The sequence below is a fragment of the Aotus nancymaae genome, unplaced genomic scaffold, assembly GCF_030222135.1.
Source record: "Aotus nancymaae isolate 86718 unplaced genomic scaffold, 86718_ANA_hifiasm-v0.15.2.pri h1tg000030l, whole genome shotgun sequence".
NCBI lineage: Eukaryota > Metazoa > Chordata > Mammalia > Primates > Aotidae > Aotus > Aotus nancymaae.
In genome coordinates, this window is record NW_026988443.1 from 3,262,930 (window position 1) to 3,287,658 (window position 24,729).

General features: G+C 40.5%; 1 protein-coding gene across 1 annotated transcript in view; it reads left to right on the forward strand.

Moving 5' to 3' along the window:
* The window catches only part of LOC135277191 (uncharacterized), a gene marked incomplete at its 3' end in the record, with an annotated part of 232,910 nt that overhangs the window by 104,640 nt on the left and 103,541 nt on the right, over positions 1–24,729 (forward strand). The window contains exons 9-10 of the mRNA XM_064382928.1: positions 2,580–2,713; positions 21,946–21,989. Coding sequence (XP_064238998.1) covers positions 2,580–2,713; positions 21,946–21,989 — 178 coding nt within the window. The remainder of the gene's footprint in view (positions 1–2,579; positions 2,714–21,945; positions 21,990–24,729) is intronic.

Here is a 24,729-nt window from a genome sequence, read left to right on the forward strand (position 1 = left end):
TATCCCTCTATTTTGAACTTTACTTAGAGTTTGGCCATACTGCCTTTTGATCTATGCCTTCTCATGGATCTACTTGGATTTATATACAAAACAGTAAGACTACGTCTTACCTGAGGGTTCCTTTTCTTAGTTTGTTTTGTGATTTGCTGTGTGGATAATACCAGGAGAAATAAATTAGGTGATTTATATGCCTGAGTCTTCCAACAATGTCATTATTCCAGATAACACCCATGATGCCTTTGGGTAACATTCAATAAGTCATTTAACCTTTTTGATAGCTGCCCCGTCTGTAAAATAAGAGGGATGGAGAAAAATCCAGAGCTTATCTGAGTAATAATGATTCTGAAGAGGGATCATTATTTGCATTTCCCAATTGTTGCCTGGAGAACTATTTCTTTTTTATATATACTTGTTAACTTAGAATATCAGATCTTTAAAGCTGTGGACATAAGGAAATCTCTGAGCAGTTTTGTTAGTTTTGATATTGTTTTTAAAAACAACACAAATATCTACTACTCCATTTACCAAACTTAGGATATAGAGTATCAGTATTTGAGTTTTTCATCTTTTGAGATATGTCACACTCCTAGACCCTAATGTTCTAGTCTTTCTTATCTCCAACTATAACTCACCTACTTGAATACTTCCAGTCCCAGTATCCTTAATGCTAGCTAATAACTACCTCTTCGTGAGTAATTCTAATTGTTACAAAGATATTCTTTTTTTTTTTTTTTTTTTTTTTTTAAGACAGGTTTTCACACTGTTGCTCAGGCTGGAGTGCAGTGGCATGATCTTGGCTTACTGAAACCTCCGCCTCCCAGGCTCAAGCAGTCTTCCCACCTCAGCCCCTAAGTAGCTGGGACCACAGGCACGAGCTGGGCGTGGTGGCGTGCGCCTGTAATCCCAGCTACTCAGGAGGCTGAGGCACGAGAATCGCTTGAACCAGGGAGGTGGAATTTGCAGTGAGCCAAGATCTTGTCACTGCACTCCAACCTGCTCTGTCTCCGATGGTGACAGAGCAAGACTCCATCTCAAAAAAAAAAGTTTAATTTTTTTAGTAGAGATGGGGGTCTCACCATTTGGCCAGGCTGGTCTGGAACTCCTGAGCTCAAGTGATAATTGTTACAAAGCTATCTTTCTGTTCACTTTCTATAATTTTCTTCTTTCCTGCCTTTATAGGAACACCTGGAATCTAAGTGTAATTCCTTCTTGTACAGCCCTTCTGACATTAAAATAAAATACTATCAGTTCTTCACGCTAAATGTTGTCTTCTTCAAGCTAACCATTCCTATCCTCTGTACCATTCCTGTTGATGTAGTTTCAAGAATTCTTACCTTCCTGATTAGTCTTCTTCTGAAAGAATCCTGTATGTCAATGTGCCTTTTAAAGTTAAACACTCAGAATTGAACACAGTGTTTCAGATAGAGTCTAAACAGTTCCTGGTATAGGAAGACCATGCTTTTCTTATTCTGACTATGTTGTTTTATGATTCTATCTCTAGATTCTTAGCTTTTTGAAGATGATTCTCTTCCCTTTTTCATTGAATTTCACTAAGCTTGGCACATCCCATTTTGTATTTATACAGTTGAATTTTTTAAAGCTGAAATGTAGAAGTTTTTGAGATGCCTCCCTGTTTTCTTCCTATTGAAATTATATGTAGTTGCATAATATAAACTTTATATCTTTCTATACCTTTGACTGAAATGAGTTTTAGAGTGTTTAGCTTAGAGTTTTTTATCTGTCTTTTTCTCAGAACTTTTAAAATCTGCTTTCCTAAAGTCTACGGTGTATGTCTGACTTAATCAAATGTATGGCTCAGTCAGATCCAATTCTTCAGATGAAACTGCATTCTCCACCTGATCCTGTCTGTCCAGATCCATTCAAAGCTGAGTGGCCAAAAATGGTTATACTATATAATGGCCTGTGGAATGACTTAATGGAGTTTGATTCGAATGTGCATGTTTTTAAAGCATCTCTGCTTAACCACACGTAGAGTCTTTTTCACAGAGTCACAGTGCTTTCATCAGTTAGCCACCTTCTTCCTTCAGAAATCTTCACAGTGAAAATACACTGAAGAAAGGTGATTAGCAAAGTGCCTAGTGAAAACCAGATTTCTGTCTTAGAGTTGTTTTTGTTTTAGTTCCACAAAGAGCACAATTTCTCTGATTCTTTCAGCAATATTTCAAGTACCATAAATTGATCTAGAATTTTCCTAAATTGACAAATTTTGTTTAAGAAGACTCTTCAACAAATTACCAAGGAGTAAATGGTTGTTTATATGCTGCCAAATTTACTTTGGTAATGTAAATTGAACTTAGAACTAGGGTTCATTTTTAAGCATAGGGTTATAATTCAAGATAATCTGTATAAAGGAAATAGTAGTAGCTGAAAATCCATCTAAGTGTTGAAGAAAGAACAATAATGAGGAGTTTTAACTGTGGAGAAGTTAGTACTCAAGAAAGGGTAATGAACATTTAAATATATGCTGTTTCTTTAGCAAAAATGTTAATAACATTACTTCTGTCTATTTTTTTTAGGTGGTGTATGGCCAAAAATAAAATATATTTCTTTGATGACAGGTATACCAGAGAGGCAGGGGTTCGTTCTCTGGACAGAAAACTTGGGGCCATTTGCCGAGCTGTGGCCGTGAAGGTGGCAGAAGGACAGCCTAAGGAGGCCAAGTTGGAACGTTCTGATGTGGCTGAGAGAGAAGGTTGGTGACCTTGTTCTGGCGTTCTCAAGCTTAGTGGCTAGGAGTGAGTGACAGAAGAAGGTTGGATATGGAGGGGAAGGCATTGGGTAGTCCTTGGAGCAGTGGCACACATTACTCCACTGTTAAATGCGTCCAGTAAGTAATACTTTAATATTTCAATATATTTCATCAAGAGGATTGTCTTTTACAATTAGCACATGGTTTTAACTGGAAGAATAATAAGAATGCTTTGAGGATACAGTAGGTATATTAGGTTTCTCTAGAGGGACAAGACTCATAGGATAGATGTGTATATGAAGAGGAGTTTAAGAAGTATTGACTCACACGATCTTATGGTCAAGTCCCACAATAGGCCACCTGCGGGCTGAGGAGCAAGGAAGCCAGTCCGAGTCCCAAAACCTCAAAAATAGGGAAGCCGACAGTGTAACCTTCAGTCTGTGGCTAAAGCCCCAAGAGCCCCTGGAAAACCACTGGTGTATGTTCAAGAGTCCAAAAGTTGAAGAACTTGGAGTGTAATATTCGAGGGCAAAAAGCATCCAGCACGGGAGAAAGCTGAAGGCCAGAAGACTCAAGTCTCATCCTTCCACCTTCTTTAGTCTGTTTTACCCAGTCATGCTGGAAGCTGAGTAGATGGTACCCACCCATATTGAGGGTAGGTCTTCCTCTCCCAGTCCACTGACTCAATTGTTAAACTCCTTTGACAGTATCCTCACAGTCACACACCAGAACAATACTTTGCATCCTTCAATCCAATCAGGTTGACACTCAATATTCACCATCACAGTAACTTTCTCTAGATGTATAATGATGGTGTACATTATGTATGGGTTCTGGTGTTATCTTATTTCTTTCTGACCCAGACAGTTTTTTAGTAGAGACAGGGTTTCGCCTTGTTGACCTCAGGTGAGCCACTCTCCTCAGCCTCCCAGAGTGCTGGGATTACAGGCGTAAGCCAATGCACCTGGCTTTATTTTTATTTTTATTTTTATTTTTACTCTGCCTTAGGAGAATCCGGAAAACTTTTGCCTTTTGTCCCACTCTTCACCCGTGCTTTCGGGGCTACCTTGAATTCCTTAGCTTTTGTAGACTTTTATGGCTTAACATCAACTGATTGTTCTCTACCTCTAGCCCCACAGACGTTGAGGTTTCTGCTTTCTCTGGCCTGTTAAGTGTTTGTTACTTTTTGTCCATATACTTTTTGTTTTCCAAAATTTTGTCAGCATCTCTTATCAGCTGTTGTCTTCTTTCTCATTGTTTTTGTTCTTGTGGGTTTATATATATTTTACTTCTTGTCATTTTAATACAATTTGTCATTTAATACAGGAATTATAGAGATAAACATATGTTCAGACTACCATTTATAGAAATTTGAATTTTAAAAAAATGTTCTAGGTGAGGGAGTACCTATCAAGGGTGGAAATCACTGGTGTAGATGACAATGACAGTCAAGAACTGAGGTCTATAAAAGTTAAGACCTAGATCTAGATGCTCCTGAATTTCCCTTTTATTCTTACACTTCCTTTGTGCTGTGGTCTCAAGCAACTGAGCCTATATGTTTTTGTTCTTGTCTGTGATGTAACAGAAGGTAGAGGATGAAGTGAGTTTATTAGATAAAACATTTTGAAAATTGCCTTTAAGATTTAGACGATGTATTTTAGAACTTATAATAATACACTCAGAGGAATTCAGTGTCAAGCGAAACTTTTGCATAATTATACATTGCTTAATGTTTATACATATATCCATTAGAATATTTCTAACAATATCTTTGATTATACTAGCTATTTTTAAATAACCCACAAATACTCAAGGAATTGTTCAGTTGGTGAACTGTGTGAGAACTACGGTTTTTCATGGAATATTTATTTGTGTGGTTTTTTAAATATGTAATCACAGAACATCTTCTAAATGATAATATAATTAAGCAGATTTGCTTAGTTAAGATATTAGCAAGAGCATTCCAGATGAATAATTAGAATAAATGCTTGTCTCTTGGAGATGACTCTGGGTGTAGTCTTTACTAGAGGCACAGGTATGGACTCTAGTTGGCTCTTACCTCACGAGATACCCTTAAGTAAGCAACAACCATTCTCTAGCCCTTAGTAGAATAATTATTAGGTGTCCTGAATTGGTGTTTATGACCTCAACCAAACCAAAAAATAATTTCTACAAAAGAGTCTGTGTTAAGTTTTCATAGCGCAAAGTTCAAATGGAGCTTAGTAATGAAAAGTTTCTCATTAAGAAATAAATTTAAAATTAGAGTATAAAACAAAACAGTTGTTTTAGAAACTTCAAGTAATACAGTGTGGGAGTTATTTTTAATGTTAAAAATAAAGCTTTCCTAATTCAAGCACGAGAGACAGAATAATAATAATAATAATAATAAGGCGGAACTTGGAGTTACTGCCAAGAAGAAAAGTAAGTTTGGGCCACCAGCTTCGAAACAGGCAGAAACCTCCAGTGTATCGAGCTTTCTGGAATAGGCCCAGAAGCACTGGTCTGTGAACAGTTGTCTTTGTATTTGTGGAGTCTTAACTGGCAGTTAAAGAGACTAAATAATAGCCGGGAGTTGAAAAAGCAGGTGAGATTTAGAGTTGATCAATCTGTGTTAGATGAGGAACATTTATGGTTTCAGTCACTTACCTATAAAGTATGAGAATTGTTTCCTTAAAAGAATGCTCCCTCTGTTTTTCTGCATGTTATTAGTATTTTCTGAATTGCCCTTTTCCTTTCTAGGGTATTTGTTAGGTTGAGGAATTAGTTTTATTCTGCTTTTTGCCTACCTTTTGCCAAGAAAGACACAAATGTTCCATGTATTTAATTTTTCATACTTGGGTGTTTCTAAACAGGCTAAATGTTCATGTGTTTAAGTAGCCATGTATCATATATGTTCAATTTATATCTAGCAAGATTTTTTCTTGAAAATTATCTTAAGCAAAGAAGGATTCATATTATAATCAGTCCTTATAAAGTTTCTCATAATACATAGCATTCTCAATTACTTTATTCTTAAAGAAGATAGTATTTATTAGAGGAAGTTACATCAAACAGAAATAACCTTGGTACATAGTAGTTTCTGATTATTCTCATAGAAGTCACCTGAAAAATTGGTTTAAAAGAAGAGAAAATTAATACAGATTTAACAGTTATTCATGAAACATGTAGATGTTGTTATTTCATTTTGTTGTGCTGTAAAGGAGTACTTGAGGCTGGGTAATTTATAAAGAAAAGAGGTTTTTGGCTCAGAGTTCTGCAGGCTGTATGAGAGGCACAGTGCCAGCATCTGCTTCTGGTGAGGCCTTAAGAAGTTTACAATCATGATGGAAGACAAAGGGGAGAGCAGGCATGTCACATGGCGAGAGAGGGATCAAGAGAGAAAGGAAAAAGAGGCAGGCACCTTTTAACAACCAGCTGTCACATGAACTCATTACCTTGGGGAAGGCACCAAACCATTTATCAGGGATCTGCCCCTGTGACCCAAACACTTCCCTCTAACATTGGGATACAAAGCTATATTAATCAAAAAAGCACGGTACTGGTATAAAAATAGACACATAGATGAATAGGACAGAATGCAGAAACTGGAAATAAAAATCTACAGCCAACCGATCTTTGACAAAGTAGACCAGAATGTACACTGGGAAAGGAAAACCGATTCAATAAATAGTGCTGAGAAAATTGAATAGCCATATGCAGAACGAATGAAACTGAACCACTCTCTCTTATTTTATAAAAACCAACTCAAGAGACCAGGTGGGGTGGCTCACACGTGTAATCCCAGCACTTTGGGAGGCCGAGGTGGGCAGATCACTTGAGGTCAGGAGTTTGAGACCAGCCTGGCCAATATGGTGAAACCCCTTCTCTACTAAAAATATGGAAATTATCTGGACGTGGTGGCGCATGCCTGTAATAGGAAAATCACTTGAACCCAGGAGGTGGAAGTTGCAGTGAGCCGCGATCACCCTATGGCACTCCAGCCTGGGCATTGCACTGAGACTCTGTCTCAAAAAAAAAAAAAAAAAAAAAAAAAAATCAACTCAAGAGAGATCGAAGATTTAAATGTAAAATCTAAAACTAAAACACACTGGAAGAAAATCTAGAAAAATATTCTTCTGAACATTGCCCTAGACAAAGAATTCGTGACGAAGACCTCAAAAACAAATGCAAGAAAACCAAAAGTAGACAAATAAGACTTAATTAAACTAAAAAACTTTTGAACAGCAAAAGAAATAATCAACAGAGTAAACAGACAACTTGCAGAATGAGCAAAAATGTTTGCAGATTACATATCCAGGAGACCAGTATCCAGAATCTACAAGGAACTGAAACAACTCAACAACAACAGCAAAATACAAAAAGTAACCCCATTAAAAAGTAGACAAAGTACGTGAAAGACATTTTTCAAACGAAGACATACAAATGGTCAGGAAGCATATGAGAAAAATGCTCAACATCACTAATCATCAGAGAAATGAAAAATCCACAACGAGATATCATATTACACCAGTCAAAAGGGCTATTTTTAGAAAGTCAGAAAAATAACAGATGTTGGTGAGGATTTGGAGAAAAGAGGGTGCTTATATAGTTTTGGGAGAAGTGTAAAGTAGTACTACCTCTATAGAAAACAGTATGGAGTGTGTGCCTGTAAACATAGAGTGTGGAATAGTTAATAGACGTAAGCATGAGCTACCATGCCCAGCCTCAAAAAATTTAATTTCCCTCTTCTTTGTTTTGCCCCCTGAGATGGAGCCTTGCTTGGTCACTTGGGCTGGAATGCAGTGGCATGATCTTGGTCCACTGCAACCTCTGCCTCCCGGGTTTAAGCGATTCTCCTGCCTCAGCCTCCGAGTAACTGGGATTACAGTCCACCACTGCACCTGGCTAAATTTTGTATTTTTAGTAGAGATGGGGTTTTACCATGTTGGCCAGGCTGGTATCACACTCCTGACCTCAGGTGATCCGTTCACCTTGGCCTCGCAAAGTGCTGGGATTACAGGAGTGAGCTACTGCGCCTGGCCTAATTTCCCTCTCAATTTTGTCATTGACCCAAAAGTTGTCCAGGAGCGTGTTTAATTTACATGTATTTGTATATTTCTGAGAGTTCCTCTTCAAATTGATTTTTAGTTTTATTCTGTTGTGTGAAGATACTTGATATGATTTTGATATATTTTTTAATTTGTTGAGACTTGTTTTATGGCCTAATGTTTGGTCTGTCTTGGAGAATGTCCCATGTGCTAATGAGAAGAATGTATCTTTTGTGGTTGTTGGGTAGAATGTTCTGTAAATGTCTGTTAGGTCCATTTTGTTTTAGGTTCGGTGTTTCATTGTTGACTTTCTGTCTGTCTCCGTGATCTATTAGTGCTCTCAGTGGGGTGTTGAAGTCCCACGTTATTATTGTATTGCTATCTGTCTCTTTTCTTAGGTCTAATAGTGTTTGTTTTATTAATCCAGTGCTCCAGTTTTGGGTGCCTGTATATTATATACCTAGGATTATTATATCTTCTTGTTCAGTTGATAGCTGTGTCATTATATACTGACCTTTTTTAAAAAAAACTATTGTTGATTTAAAGTCTGTTTTATCTAATATAAGTATAGCTACTCCTGCTTGCTTTTGGTTTACTTTTACATGGAAAATTCCACCCCTCACCACTTTACCTTCAGTCTATGTGTCTTTAACAGTAAGGCAGATTTCTTGTAAGCGGCATATCATTGTTGTTGTTGTTTGGTCCGTTGCACCAATTTATATCTTTGAAGTGATGCATTCAAGCTTCATACTGATGCCTGAGGTTTGTTCCAGTCATAATGTTAATTGCTATCTAATTGCTTTGTAGATTCTTTATTTATTGAGCAAGAGTCTTGCTCTGACACCCAGGCTGGAGTGCAGCAGCACAATCTGGGCTCACTTCAACCTCCACCTCTCAAGTTCCAGCGATTCCCATGCCTCAGGCTCCCGAGTAGCTGAGATTACAGGTGCATGCCACCACACCTAGCTAATTTTTGTATATGTAGTAGAGACAGGATTTTGCCATGTTGGCCAGGCTGGTCTCGAACTCCTGACCTCAGGTGATCTGCCTGCCTCGGCCTTCCAAAGTGCCGGCATTACAAGTATGAGCTACAACTGGCCAGCTTTGTAGATTCTTTGTTTTTTGTTCCCACTTTGTGATTTTCTGGAGTTCTGTCATGTTGCACTTTGATTAATTTCTTTTCCTTTTTTGTATAATTGTTTTATAAAACTTGTGAGTTTCATGTGTTTTTAATGAAAGAATACCAACCTTTTGTTCCCATGTTTAGAACTTCCTTAAGCATTTCTCATAGGACCACTCCAGTGGTGATGAATTCCCTCATTTGCTTGTCTGGGAAACACTATTTTTCCTTCATTTGTGAAGCTTACACTAGCAGGATACAAAATTAGAGTTTGACCATTTTCTTTAAGCACTTTGAAGATAGAATCCCAGTCTCTTCTGGCTTCTAAAGTTTCTGCTGAGAATTCCACTGTTAGTTTGATGTCGTTTCTTGCCTGTGTAAGTGACTAGACACTTTTATTGTATTTAGGGATTTTTCCTTCACATTGACCTCAGACAGCCTGATGACTAGATGCTATGGTGAGATTCTTCTTGCAATGAATTTGGCTGGAGTTTGTTGAGCCTTTTGTGTCTGGATGTCTAGATCACTTGCTAGACTAGGGAAGGCTTCCTGAATTATTTTCTCAAATAGGTTTTCTGAATTTTTTGCTTTTTTTCTCCCCTGGGAATAACTATGATTTCGTAGTTTCCGAGGTCTTATGTAATGTCTTTCTTCTCAAAAGCTCTTCTCATTTTTTAAAATTCTTTTTACTTTTTTTCTGACTGGATTAATTCAAAAGACCTAACTTAAAATTCTGAGGTACTTTCTTCTGCCTGGTCTAGTCTGTTGTTGAAGTTTTCAAATGAATTTTATAATTCCTTCAATGAACTTTTTATTTATAGAAATTCTGTTTGGTTTTCTTTTTAAAATGTCTATCTCTTTGGTAAATATCTCATTTATATCCTGAATTGACTTTCTGACTTATTTGTACTAGTGTTCAGATTTTTCTTGTATCTGGTTGAACTTCTTTTCTTTTCTTTTCTTTTTTTTTGAGACAGAGTTTCGCTCTCATTACCCAGGCTAGAATGCAATGGCGCGATCTCGGCTCACTGCAACCTCCGCCTCCTGGGTTCAGGCTATTCTCCTGCCTCAGCCTCCTGAGTAGCTGGGATTACAGGCACGCGCCACCATGCCCAGCTCATTTTTTTTTTGTATTTTTAGTAGAGATGGGGTTTCACCATGTTGACCAGAATGGTCTCGATCTCTTGAGCTTAAGTGGTTCGCCCGCCTTAGCCTCCAAGACGGCTGGATTACAGATCACTCCTTGCTGAATAGTATGATTTTGAACAGTGAATTTTTTGTTATGTAAATTATATATGAGAAACTAATTTTTAAGAAGTAAATCACTGATTTCCTCATGGAGACCATCCACTGCCCTCATCTTCCCTTCCCCCACCGTTCCTATCCCGCCCTCCCCCTACCTCCCTGAACCCTTTCTGCCTATCGCTGTGCCTCCAGGCGGGGTCCCCTCCCACTAAGCAGCGTCTCCACACAGTTGGGCGACTGCGTCTTGCGGCTTTTGGAGGGCGACTCAGGGCACAGGCGCGCCCACCACTCATCCTGTGAAAATGGACGCTCCAAGCCGTTTTTTCTCTGGTACTTCAGTTAATGGTGATGGCCGAGAAGGTTGCACGTGCTGGAACGGATGGAGGAGGACCTGGCGGGCCTCTTAATATTTAAATCCCTCCTGAAGCTTGAGTTCGTCTGCCTCTAACCTCCGGATGCTGTGGTCTCAAACCCAGGTTGACTGTCTACAGGCGCTCGTAAACGCTGAGGACTTCTGAGACCCACAGGCCTTACCGCTTTGCATGCAGTGTGACCCAAGCCCATTGCTGAACCTCACTAGGAAGGTGGCACAGTGTTACTGGTCTTGTGTGTTGTTGTGAAGGTGAACTGAAGTAGTGCATCTCACTGACCTGTGCATGGGTGTTGAGTCAATGGTGATCTGTACTCCAGGGTCTTTTCTGGGTCAGCTTCAAGCTGCTGCCGTTTGCTTGTCTGGGCCCCAGGTTATCAGCTACACCTAGAACTGTGAGCCCTTGCCGTTCCCCTGGTGGTAGATTCCCCTGTTTTGCACTGACGTTTCCCACCTGTGGTCATGTATGTATAAGGTAACCCAAACCTGTTGGAGATGAGACCTGAATCTTCTTTTCTCAAACACCTATCTGATAGGCCATGAGACATAAGGCCATCATCCATGGGAGATTTTGTACATTTCTTTTGGTCCACCCAGCCTTATCTTCTGCCATCTTCAACTTCTATCCCAATTTTATTCTTTTAGTCCTAACCTCAGATTCTGCATCTTTCTTCTGCAATTTCCCCCATTTCTGATTGTTTGTATAAGCCCATGAAATCTCTCCCCTTTTGACCTTCTTAGTCTAGGACCATGTTCCTTCCTCTTTCCTCAATTCTGCTGATATTCTCCCATTCAAATTTTAGTTCCTCCATTTTCTTTTTTTTTTTTTCAGCTGGAGTTTTGCTGCATTGTTCAGGCTGGAGGACAGTGGTGGGATCTCAGCTTACTGCACCTCCACCTCCCGGGTTGAAGCAATTCTCTGGCCTCAGCCTCCTGAGAAGCTAGGGTTACAGGAACCCACCACCACACGCAGCTACTTTTAGTAGAGATGGCTTTCACCATGTCGGCCAGGCCGGTCTCGAACTCCTGACCTCAGATGACCCACCCACCTTGGCGTCTCAAAGTGCTGGGATTACAGGCATGAGCCACCTTGCCCAGCCATAATTCCTTCTAAGGCAGCCTTTGATCCCTACCCCACCAAAGAAAACCCACAGTCAACAGCATCTCAAAACTTGCGAGCCTCTTTATTACTTATCTGTTAATCCTAATGGATTTGTTTATTCAGTTTGAAAAGTATGTTATCGGAATAAATAAATTGTTATGTATCTATGTATTTGGAAAAGCAGCTGGTATCCAGAGTCAAGCCAACAGTCTCAGCACCTCTTAGATTCTGTAGCCATAGTATTGAGAAATTTACATATCTTTTTCCCTTTAGATGAAGAACCGCGGTTTTCCCAAAGAGGTGTATTTGGCAGCATTCTCACGCTCTTGCTGAGCTTCCTCTTCATGGCCTTACGCTCTGGCCTCTGCTCTTTTGTGATGGGCGTTGACACTGCTGGCCCAGAGATGTCGGGTGTACTCCGTGGCCTGGGTTGTAAATTGAAGTCTTGGATTAGAAATTGATTTTGAGGCTTGGCCAGTGACTGGAGATTGGTCACAGCAGTGGAAACAGGCTCCCGCTGGAAAGAAGAGCAACATGGTATTTTGTAGGATGCTGGCCTAGAAGCAGCAGACTGAGAGGCAGTAGGAGGCTGGTTAGGATTGGCTGAACCGCGTTGGGTTCCATTGGTCGAAATTGGCTGAGCTGGTCTGGCAGGACGTGTCAGAGATGTGTTGGTAGGAGCCGGTTGGGACAGACTGACTGCAGTCGACTGAGCTGACTTAGTAGAACCAGGTGGAGCAGGGCAAGCCACAGCAGGCCTACGTGAGGCCGGAGGGTGTGGCCGCCGAGAAACACGTCGAACTTGAGGTTTGTCCAGGGTCAGAAAGGGCAACGGTATCAACTTGACCTTCCCAGGTGGTGGCAACTCATACTGGGTTGGAGATGGACACTCTTTTTCAGCACTATCATCCAGTTTCTGGGCCTTGACTTGAGTTTTCTCCGGGCCTTTCCCCTCACGTTGGGTATCCAGCCATGGTTTGAGAGCTGAGAATGGCCGAGGGTTCTGGGTGTTGCTTGAGCTTCCCAGAGTCCGGGAGGAAGAGAATCCAGTTTTCTTGTCGGTCTTTTTCCCCAGTGCATGGAAAACTTGCATGGACTCTACCACGTGCACGTCCAGGGAGCTTCGTGGCTTTTTGAAGGTGTCTCGGCTAAGCTCAGGTTGATCTTTCTTGCGCTTCATATTGGGAATGGCTTGCTTCTCTTCTACCTTGACTTTGGTCCCTGACTCCTCACTGTGTTCAGATCTTTTGGAGCTGTTCTCTCTGCTCCTTTTGGTCTTCTCCTGCCCGTGCCTCTTAGTTGTGCTGCTCCTGCTGGATGCGTGAGGTTTGTTGTGAGGTCTGTGACGTTTGTTGCTAGAATGCTTGCTCTTGTTCACAGAAGCGCCGTCACTGGCGGTAGCACCGCGAACAGTCACTTCTCCCTGTAATAGGCTCTCTGTGTCCTTTGGCTGGATTTTGGCCTTGGGAGCACCCTGGATAGGCTCGGCAGCTTTATGCTCGTTCTTCCTGACTTGATGAGAGTGACCCTTTCTGACGCTTGACTTTTCCTGCACCTGATTTACCTCGATGGCACTGGGATCTTTGGCTTTCTTTGCAGAGGGTTGGTCAAGCTCTTGTAAGGAACTGAAGCTGGAGGGGAGGGGAGTATCCTCCACCAATGTAGTGATGTCTGCAGGATCACTGCTAGACTCCATCCCATTTTCAAGTATCCCTTGGCCCTCAAGACTCAGGCTGTTCTTTCTCAGATTGGTGTTTTCGGAACCAGGCTGCTCCTCTTGGCCAAGGGGATCAATGCAGGACAGAAGCTGGTGGCTATCAGGGATTTCTAAAGGAAGCAGTGGAGGCTCTTGATTTTCTCTTGGGAACTGGTAGGCATCTAGAGGCTTTGAAAGCTTGGTTTTAATCTCATCCAAATTCTTATTCTCGGTTTTGTCCTGGCTTGGAGCCGGAGACAGTGTCAAGAGATTAGTTGGACTCTGGACTGGAGCTGTCGTTGAAATGTCGCCAAGGTCAGGTGTTGCATTACTCTCAAGTATCTGGGTATTTCTGCTACCGCAGGACTTGGAGAATTCTGAAGTTCGTGCCAGACAAAATGTCTGGCTTGGAGATTGCAATCCCAGGGAAGTATCCATCCCCAGGGAAGTTTTCATCACTACAAAGGAATCAAGGAAGAAGTCAGTCCCTGGTAAGTGAGATGCTCCCCCTACACACCGATGCAGCAATTGGATAGCTTTGTAACGTGGGCAAGGCATTTCTACTAGCTCTTCTTCATGACCATGGACAAGACCCTGCATTAGGGGATAGGCAGTGACTGTTCTCTTACTGGTTATCATTTGATGTGATTGTTTCTTGGCTTTCTTTGGATTTCATAGGGTTGTTGTAAGCCAAATAAAAAGCGAAAGTGATTTTTAAATAGGAGATGTTTTATAAAGCCTCATATTCTCATACGGGGTCCTTTCCATTCTCTCCACTCTCCTGAGGGAAAAAGAACACCCTTTACACCATATACTAGGGGAGAGAGTGGAGCCCTTCCTCGTGAAATACATAAGCAAGCCCAGATTCTGAGCCTGTTTGTTTTGGAGAGGATCTGTAAGCACAAGGTCTTAAATCCTATTGTAAGTTAAGGAAAATCAAAATGTCCCTGCGAAAATAAGAGTTCTGAAGTGCCTTCCAGAGACGCTAAAGTAATAGATTAGGGAAGGAAGTTACAGAGTGCTGGTGCAGGGGAACTGATCAGCCAGGCCACTAAAAAGTGTGGCATCTCTTGGGACTCTCTTCTGTGTGGCATAGATGGCCATTGTAGTGTTCAACTTTCCCACTGAAAAGGTGTTCTTAGATAGACTCTGAAAATGGAGAGCAATGCCCAAGAATAGTGGTTGAAGTCTCAGGACTTAAATTCTGCCTATCCATGGACTTACCACTCAGCTATCGATTTGACCCTCCCTTTCAATACTGTGTTTAATCCTCTCCTTTCTTGCTGTTTGTACTCACCTTGATTGTAGGGATTATAGGCAGACACCACTGCACCTGGCTAGCTTTCTGTATTTTTAATAGAGACCGGGTTTCGCCGTGTTTGCCAGGCTTGTCTCTAACTCTTGACGTCAAGTGTTCTGCCCGCCTCGGCCTCCCACAATACTAGGATTGCCACATGAGCCACTGTGCTCGGCCTGGAAGCATCATTCCTAAAACACATTTCTAAAATATTGATATTAAATGCTGCCAAGTGTCATCTCTGTTCAAAAACGCAAAAGAAATAAAACAACTGAATGTGACTTCTGATAAGCTGCTTTTTCCAGGGATACTTTATTCTAGCCTGTTTCCTTCCTAGTTTCTTGATCTAAGCATTTGCTAAAACCAACTTCATTTTGCCCTATTCAGAGTAGATTTTGCTCTGTTGTCTTTCTGCTTTTCTTCTAAAATTTAAAGTGTAGTTTTTGCTCTTTAAATCATTGTGTCATTCTCCAGGGCATATCCCAAGGGTAAGTGTAGGGGACCCGGTCTTTCTTCTTTCATTTAAAATGCCAAATTCCTTACCCTAGGATATCTTGCCTCCTTATAACCCAGTAGTCTTCATTTTCTCTTTCCATCTAGTTCAGATAGGAATCTCCAAAACGTGAATATTACTTTTGTTTGTTTGTTACCCAGGCTGAAGTCCAGTGGTGCGAACATGGCTCACTGCAGCCTCAACCTCCTGGGCTTAAACAGTCCACTGATCCTCCCACCTCAGCCTCCTGAGTAGCTGGCATGCCCGCACACCTGGCTGATTTTTAAAAAAGTTTGTAGAAATGAGGTCTTGTCATGTCGCCCAGACTGGTCTGGAACTCCTAGGCTCAAGTGTTTCTCCCATCTCGGCCTCCCAAAGCACTGAGATTGCAGGCGGGAGCAACCGTGCCCAGCTGAATATTAAAAACATCACTACACATCACTAAATATCAAAGAGTGAAGTTGAAATATTAGTTAGGGAGATGTCCTCCCAAAGGGCTGAGATTACAGGTGTGAGCCACCGTGACTGGCTGAGTATTTAAAACATCACTGAATTTAAAATAGTGAAGTTGAAATATTAGTGGAGGGAGACTATTACACATGAAACACCTCAGAATATGTTGCTAGTTTTCTACGCCACTTAGGTTTTCCCTCTGTTTCTGTTGAAAGAGACACACTCAAAAAGCGTCTGCTTTCATTTTCTCTACGTGTGCCCTTTAAGACTCAGCATTAGAAAAGAAAGGGGCCAGAAGGAATAACCAATCTATTATCCTAATGTAACAGATGAGGGAACAGATTTTGTGAGAGAAGAAAAGAGTCCTCTAAAGTCACACAGCTAGTAAATGTCAAAGGCAAAAGTGAAATGAGGTCTCTAGATTTCTAGTGCAGGGAAGGAATGAGTGAGGGAAGGAATAACCATTTCTAGTGAGGGAAGGAATAACCTTCCCTGTTATTCCAAGCTGTTTGGGACTATACGGGTAAAGAAATCTGAAGTTAGGGGGAAAGAAGTCAAAGGAAAACCGTCAAGAAAGTTTCTCTCTTTACCTGACATGGTCAGAGAAGAAGAAACATCAACTGTAGATACAAGGGATGAAGAGACGATCCTAGTGGATGTCTGCGTGACTGAAGCCAAGGAGTGCGTGTGTTCAGTATAAAGGCTACTGGTCACACTGCTCACTGGCCACTTGTGATGATGCAAATCTACCCCAAGATTCTACCAGGTGGCAGTAGGCTTGGTGAGAGAATGATGTCATAAAGCAGGCAGTAGGGAGGCCAGGTTCCCAAGAAGATGGAGTTGGCTGGCAGAGGTGATAGGAAAGCTGAAACAGTAGTAAGGGGCTGAGTTCCAGGGAGGTGAAATCCTGCAAGATCATCTCAGTGTTTCTTACACATGTTCACTAATATCATTGACTAATATTTATATTTTATATGTTATATTTCACATTATGTAATAGTCCTATACATTTATAGTTGTATAGTACATACACCATATCCTTGTACAGAAAGGAAAGGGACATCTGAGCAATTTCAGTTGTTCTAAAAGCATTTCAGTGAATCTGATTAATGAATTTCCTGCTGCTTTTAAGAGCCAAAGGAAGAGATTAAAGGGCCCTCTTTTGTACCTTGGCTGAAGAACAAAGTTCACTGACTGCCCCTTGTAGGAAATGATGTGGTCCAAAGCTCCTCTCTTTTAATTTCTTCTCCTCGAATCCTACCTTCCTTCAAATTACTGTATTTCTCAACTCCAAAATTTCTATTTTTAAATTTTTATTATTTATCTTTGTTTGTATTCTCTATTGGTCAAGACATCATTCTCATACTTTGTTGTAATTCTTTAGACCTAATTTCTTTTAGTTTTTTTAATTTTAGTAAAATACATATAACAGAAAAAGTGCCATTTTTTACCCCTTTTATGCGTACAGTTCAGTAATGTTAAGCACATTCACATTGTTGTACAGGCAATCTGCAGAACTTTTTCATCTTGTTAAAGTGAAGCCGTATACTTATTACACAGCAGTTCCTCATTTCTTTCTCCCTTCCTCAGTCCCTGGCAGTTACCATTCTCTTTTCTGTTTCTATGAGTGACTACTCTATGTGCCTCATCTATGTGGATCATACAGTATTTATTTTTTTATAATGGACTGACTTCACATAGTGTTCTCAAAGTTAATCCATGCTGTGGCATTACACGGATTATAAATATTTGAAAGCATATTTATAGTAGCCAATTTGATATTAATAATATTCATATTTGTAATATAAATATAAAAATTTATATTATGAATATTTTAAAAGCATATTTCTAATAGCCGATTTGAAATCTCTGTCTAATAAATCCAACATGTCTTCCTTAGGGATGGTTTCCATTGACTTCTCTTTTTCTTTTTTGACACAGCATCTTGCTCTGTTACCCAGGCTGGAGTGCAGTGGCACACTCATGGCTCATGACAGCCTCGACCTTACCCAGGGTCAAGTGATCCACCCGCTTCAGCCTCCCGAGTAGCTGGGGCTACAGGCACATACCACCCAGGCTGGCTAATTTGTTTGCAGAGACAGGGTTTTGCCACATTGCCCAGGCTGGACTCAAGACTCCTGAGCTCAAGCAATTTGCTCGCCTTGGCCTCCCTGAGTGCTGGGCTTACAGGCATGAGCCATTGAACCCAGCTGACATCTCTTTCTTTTACTGTGTTTACACCATACTTTTTTATGTCTCCTATTTTTTTTTTGTTGAAACTGAATATTTAGAATATTATATTTATATTAAATATAATCTGATATATAATTGAATAATATACCCTTAAGGGGTTTTTGTTTGTGCTGTTGTTGTTGCTATTTGTTTAGTGACTTTCTGGTTTCATCCCGTAAAGTCTGTGTTATTTGTTAAGATGTGACCTCTGAAGTTGCTCAGTTTGTTTAGCGGTCAGCTAGTGACGAGAGATTTCCTTAAGTACTTGGACAGTAGCTCTCCCACTCTTTGCCCAAGGGGTTCTTATGTAAGTATTGAAGTGGGCCTTTCACACTTGGGCGGATGGTTTGCAGTTGTACCTTAGCCTTCACTTCCTGCTATTGCAGAGCCTGTGTCTGCCAAAGATGAGCTTCTGGGCCTTCTTGGGTCTGTCCTGGACATACTTAGAACCTGCACGTTCACATGAAATTTTGGATTCCCAGGTGTATGTGAAGGCTTTTCAAAGCCCCTGTGAATATCTCATTTCCCAGTTTTTCCATTTAAGTTTTTGGTCAGCCTCTCGTTAGTCCCAACTAGTATCATTGCCTAGGCAGCTGCAGTGCTAAACAATTGCCACTGGTTGTTTCTGGCAAGTGTCCTAAGGATAAAACTGTTCTCACAGAGTGTTCTCTGAGTTAAGTTAATTAAGGATATGGAGCTCTTCCAAGGAACTGCCAGACAGGGACAGTTCTCTGGGGATGGGGCTTTTGAAGGATAGTAATCCTTTTCTACCCGCTACAAGGTTGCTAGGCTACCGGTTTTCACAGCTACTGGCTTATGAGGCTGTTGGTTTTCAAGCTACCATGAACTTGAGAGAAAGGGATGAGTGTAAAGCAAGTTAAAATATCACAAAGCTTGTTCCGTTTACTGTGATTCAGCTGTTTTTCTCGAATAAGCACTCCTCAAATTGTTAGAAGTTAATATGTAGCATTCTGAAAAAGTTGATTTTGACAATTTTTGCTAGTGCTCTCATTGCTTTTCTGGAGGAGCAGGTTTTCAGTTTCTTACTTTATCATTCTGTAATAGAAGTGCTTCCTCCCATATTTAGTTTTGATTCTGTGACTGAATGATTTCACTGCATGCTTCTGATCCTTGTATTTTGGTTTATCACTTGTTCAGTTGGAATATATCTTCAGGTTACTTGAGTTGAAGATTTGTGTATGAGTTGTATTTTGAATTCCTTTTATATTTGAGAAGGCTTCTTAGTTGTCTGCGCCAGTAGCCTCAATATGTTTGGTTCATATGTGTCATCAGTAAAAAATTTTGAAAATATATTCCCATATATATTTAAATATAACATGTAGTAATACACACGTAAATAAAATTAGAATGTATTAGGCTCCTAATACATTCCTAACAAAGTATCACAGACTGGGTAGCTTTAAAGACAAAACAGAAATTTATTTTCTCATGGTTTTGGAGGCTAGAAGTCCAAGATCAAGGTGTCTATAGATCTGGCTTCTCCTAAGGCCTTTCTCCTTGGCTTACAGACAACGGACTTGTGGCTGTGTCCTCGGGAGATGATCTGTGTGCATGCATTCCTGTGGGGGGGGAATCTCTTTCTTCCTCTTGTAAGGGTACTAGTTGTATTAGATTAGGGGCCCACTCTTACCTTCATTTAACCTTAATTACCTTATTAAACACCCTGTCTCCAAATGCAGTCTTCACCCTGACTGCATTTGAGACAGAGTTGGGGAGTTAGGGCTTCTGTCAATTTTGAGGGGGCACAATTTAGTCCATAACAAAGGTATATACAATAGAGACATAATATATATGTACCAGTGTGCTAATATCATGTACTTTATGTAAAACACAATCGATTTTAAAAGATAATTATATTTTCGGTGAAAGCACTGTGTTCTAATTAGATAATTGTTTTTAACTTCATAATATGTCAATCGCAGCTTATTATAGAAACAAAAGTGTCAACTTCGTTATTTTCGTGTGGTTCATACCTTTGCCTATACCCTTTTCAATGATATTTTGCAGGAATCTTTTTAAGCCACTCCTCCCATTTGTCATGTTAGGCACTGTGAGCCCAGAAAATTGGAGACAGTTAATTTAAAAAGTTTATTTTGCCAGGGTTGAGGGTGCGCACCAATGACACAGCCTCAGGAGGTCCTGATTACATGTGCCCAAGGTGGTCAGAGCACAGTTTGATTTTATATATTTTAGGGAAACCTGAGACATCCATCACCATATGTAAGGCGAACATTGGTTTGGTTTGGAAAGGTGGGACAACTGGCTGGAGAGGGCTTCCAGGTCACAGGTAGATAAGAGACAAAGGGTTGCATTCCTTTGAGTTTCTGATTAGCCTCTCCAAAGGAGGCAATCAGATAATGCATTTACCACAGTGAGCAAAGGGGTGACTTTGAATAGAATGGGAGACAGGTTTGCCCTAAGTAGTTCCCAGCTTGACTTTTTCCTTTAGCCTAGTGATTTTGGGGACCCAAGATGTTTTCCTTTGGCAGCACACATGGACTGCAATGTGCTGTAATTACAGTTAAGGCAGATAAGTGAGGGCACCACAGGCGGCCTTTGACATTATGGAACTTGTACTCTTCTCTCAGAATATCTCACATAAATGATATGCATACCAAGTGAAGACATCAATTCCATTTTACATATTAAATATTTACAAGCTAATTTTTTCTGGTATTTGTAAATCAAAAAGATAAATACAAATACTAATATTTTCTACTTCCACTTTGGTGGGGTCATTTTCCACTTTTATAACCATTGGTCTAAATAGATAAACAAATGTCTTCACAAATGGGGTAGTAGGTTCACAACTGTTCATTTTGTTGTTATGCATCATATCTTATATATGTTACATATATTAGATGTATTCAAGATTGTAAAATATTTTAAACTAGTGATAATTTTGCTTGAAAATTCTATAGGTGTTATTCTAACGACATCGTCATTTCTGTTGCACAGGAGGAGGAATCTAAAGCTTTTCAATCCATAGTGTCAGGGCCTTCTAGAATATTTTTATTCCTTTAATTATTCCCTATTGTAATTTACTGTGACCTCTTCTTTGGTTATATCAACTAGCTATGAATTGCATCTCTTAATTTCTCCCGTATTTATCCCCTACATGGCTCTAAAGCCCTTTTTCTTTTGTGTCCCGAACACTTTTCTCAAGTTTGTCTTTATCACTGGTTTAATTTCTGTAGTTGAGGATATAGAGGAAAAGCAAACTCAGTTTCTTCTGCTGCACTCTTATAACACAGAACACTTCTGACCAAATGCGTGGGGTTTTTCTCCACACGCCAAGCAAACAGTTCTTCAGTAGCAGACAACAGCTGGGTGTCCTCTAATTCAATTCTGACACTGTCTACATGGAGGCAGCGTCAGATCCTACAGGTTGAGCACTCAGTCCCACAAGACTGCCTCCCACTTCAGATGCCAGTCGTGAGTTGGCTTCCAGAACGTGTGACCAACCAGTTATAAATTGCAGTTCCCACAAGCCCCTTCTCAGGTTTGCTTATTGCGAGAGCAGCTCTCAGAGCTCAGGGAAACAGTATTTTAAAGAATACAAACAAACAGCACAGGAGCTTCCATCCCAGTGGAGTTGGGGTCCACCAGCCTCCTTGCACCTGGATGTGCTCATATTCACCTTCCTGGAAGCCTCCTGACCTTAGTCCTTTCAGGTTTTTAATGGAGGCCTCATCACATAGGCATGATTGATTAAATCACTGGCCATTGATGATCAACTCAACTCTTAGCCCCTCTGCCCTCCCCAGGGGTTGGGGTGAGGGACTGACAAGTCCTCAGTCCTCTAATAATGCCTTGGTCTTTCCTGTGACCAGCCCCCATCCTGAAACTACAGAGGGACTGCCGGCCACCAGACAGTCACTAGCGTATAAAATGATACTTAACCACTTTGTTGATTCCAAGGATTTTAGGAGTTGCCTGCTAGGAAATAAACAGATGAAAGTTAAATGTATATTTCACAGTATCATAATAGTATTAATTGTGTGTGGCTTTCAGAGCTGATTTTAGTTATGTTATTTTATCTTTGTTTTCTGGTGTGGAAAATTTCAACCACAGCAAAAGCAGAGAAGATAGTATAGTGAAGTATAATGAATCCTATGGAGTCATCACCCAGCTTTAATGTCTTCTTTCATCTATTTCTTCCCATTCTCCCACACCCAGCCTCTGATTATTTTGAAGCAGATTCCAGACATCACCATCTTTTCGTAAGTATTTCAGTGTCTGTCTACAAAAAATAGACACTTTTTAAAAAGCATAATCATACTATATCATACCTAAAGAGGACAGTTACCTAGTCATGTGTAGTGAACTCTGTTGTAGTCTATTCCTGGCTTGCCTCCAGACATCTGTAGTTCTTCTCTTCAGAAATTATTTATTTATTTTTGAGACAGAGTCTTGCTCTGTCACCCAGGCTGGAGTGCAGTGGCCCAGTCTTGGCTCACTGCAACCTCTGCCTCCCGGGTTCAAGTGATTTTCCTGCCTGAGCCTCCCGAGTAGCTGGGACTACAGGTGCACGCCACTACGCCTGACTAATTTTTGTATTTTTGATAGAGATGGGGTTTCACCATATTGGCCAGGCTGGTATCAAACTTCTGACCTTGTGATTCACCCACCTTGGCCTCCCAAAGTGCTGGGATTACAGGTGTGACAGAAATTATTATTGAAGAACGATTCTCAGTGTACATTCCTCCCACGGTTCATCCCACCGTGACTTCACATTCCTAGGAATGTGTCGTATCACAGCTATTTCCATTTCCAGTCATACCTCATAGGTAGGAATTTATAGCCCTAGGATTGATATAGAAAATCTTTTAGTTGGGGAGAGTAAAGGAGAAACAGCCTGAATTATTTTTGAAAGCAGCTCTGGATGTGGGCAGTAGAATCCCTGCTCTGAAGGTAGGGTAAGAAGCAGAGGTTTGATAGCTACAAAGCTCTTAATTGTAATTTTCGTCCTTCCATGGACTCAGCAGTTTGCCTTGGAGCTTCATCTGAGTAGTGATTAGCAGAAATTATTTTCTGCCAGAATACTGATGAGTATTTCTGATGCTGTTTAAATTCTGAATGTCTTTTTATGCTTTGGTAAACCAGAAAGTATCTGAGACAGGTCTCAATCAATTTAGAAGTTTAGTTTGCCAGGGTTCTCCACAGATGATTTTGAGGGCTTCAGTATTTCAAGGGGAATGGGCAGATATTGGGGAAAGAGGTAGAAATTTTAAACGGTCTGGGTAGATAAAAGACAAAAGGTATGGGTAAATAAGAAACGGTTGCGTTCTTTTGAGTCTTTGATCAGCCATTCACATGTGAGAGGGGGGCAGAGGAATAGTCACGGATTCATCTAGCTTAGTGAATCTGTATTTCTGTGTAAGATAAAATAAACATAGTGCACAGGAAGCCATCAGGTATGCATTTGTCTCAGGTGAGCAGAGGGATGAGTTTGAGTCCTGTACATGTAAAGATAAAGCTATTAATTTACATTGCTGGGGTAAAATTCAACAGAACTGTTACAGGGTAAAGATCTTGGGGCCCACAAGGAATTTCTAAGTGGGGGTATTGTGAGGGAGGTATGTAGCTTTTTTTGTCTTTGTAGCTATCTTATTTGGGAACAAAATGGGAGGCAGGTTTCCGAGACACAGTTCCCAGCTTGTCTTTTCCCTTTGGCTTAGTGAGTTGGGGGCCCTGAGATTTACTTTCATTTCACATTTTACTAAGTAAAAGAGAAAGGCAGGCAAATTGGGCACAAATTTAGCCTAAATCTGCCTCCTTACATAATAATATCTTACGTTTGGCCTAAAGGTTTCCTCTTACAAAGTAAACTGCCGCCTAACTAGATGTGTAAATAGAGTATTCTTACACTAGTCACAGATTTTCAGCAAGTCACAGGAAGTCAGCTGTTCAAACTGTGTTTAAATAAAGCAAACACCAAGCTGTAACCAGTCCCACTGTTTCTGTACATCACTCTCTGTTTTCTGTATGTCACTTTCCTTTTTCTGTCCCTAAATATTACCAGACCATATGCCAGGGTATCTCTGAACCTGTTCTGGTTCTGGGAGCTGCCCAATTTGAGACTCGTTCTTTGCTCAATTAAACTGTTAAATTTAATTTATCTAGAGTTTTTATTTTAATAGGCATCACTGATTTTCTCTCCTTATACTCTAGGTATTTTGTAATACAGGTTTTAAAACCTCCTTTGTAATTCAGAAATGTTTCTTTATTAATTTTCCTACTTTTTAAAAGCTCCAGTGTCTTAAAATTTTAAGAAAAAAAATTACTTGTTCAGCTCTGACAGCCATTTCTAAAACACATCCAACATATATGAACTACCTTTGATTAGACCCATTTAGGATAGACTTTTTTCCTTAGCTAGTGTTAAAAAATTATTCATGACGCTTGTTAAAGGTAGCAAGGATTACTTTATTGGGAGACTAGGTATAAGAAACACTGCAATGGGCATTTGCAGTGGTAGGGAGAATGAGTGGGGAGTCAGTAGAGGGAAAGTTTTTAAGAGGAAACATTGGTGTTATGAGGGACTCTCACTAGAAGGACACAACAAAACTCTTGCTGAAGAGAGGCCGGGGTGAAAAGACACTGGGTTGGGAGTGAGAACAGATTGAAAGGGTGTGGGACATTTTCACTAACCTGACTAAGCAGGATTCGTGCTCAAATTGGGTTCTACAAAGACAGAGGAAAGGCTCACGGCCTAGTTGAGCAGAAGACTCGAAAGAGCCTGACTCAAGTTTGGGTCAAAAGGGGAGCGTCTTTGTCATTAGATAATAGTTTTAACTAAGATTACCACATTTTCCATGTATAGAGAGTTTGTTTGTTTGAGATGGTATTTTGCTCTGTCACGCAAGCTGGAGTGCGGTGGCGTGATCTCAGCTCACTGCAACCTCCACCTCCAAGATTCAGGCAATTCTCATGCCCCAGCCTCCCGAGTAGCTGGAACTA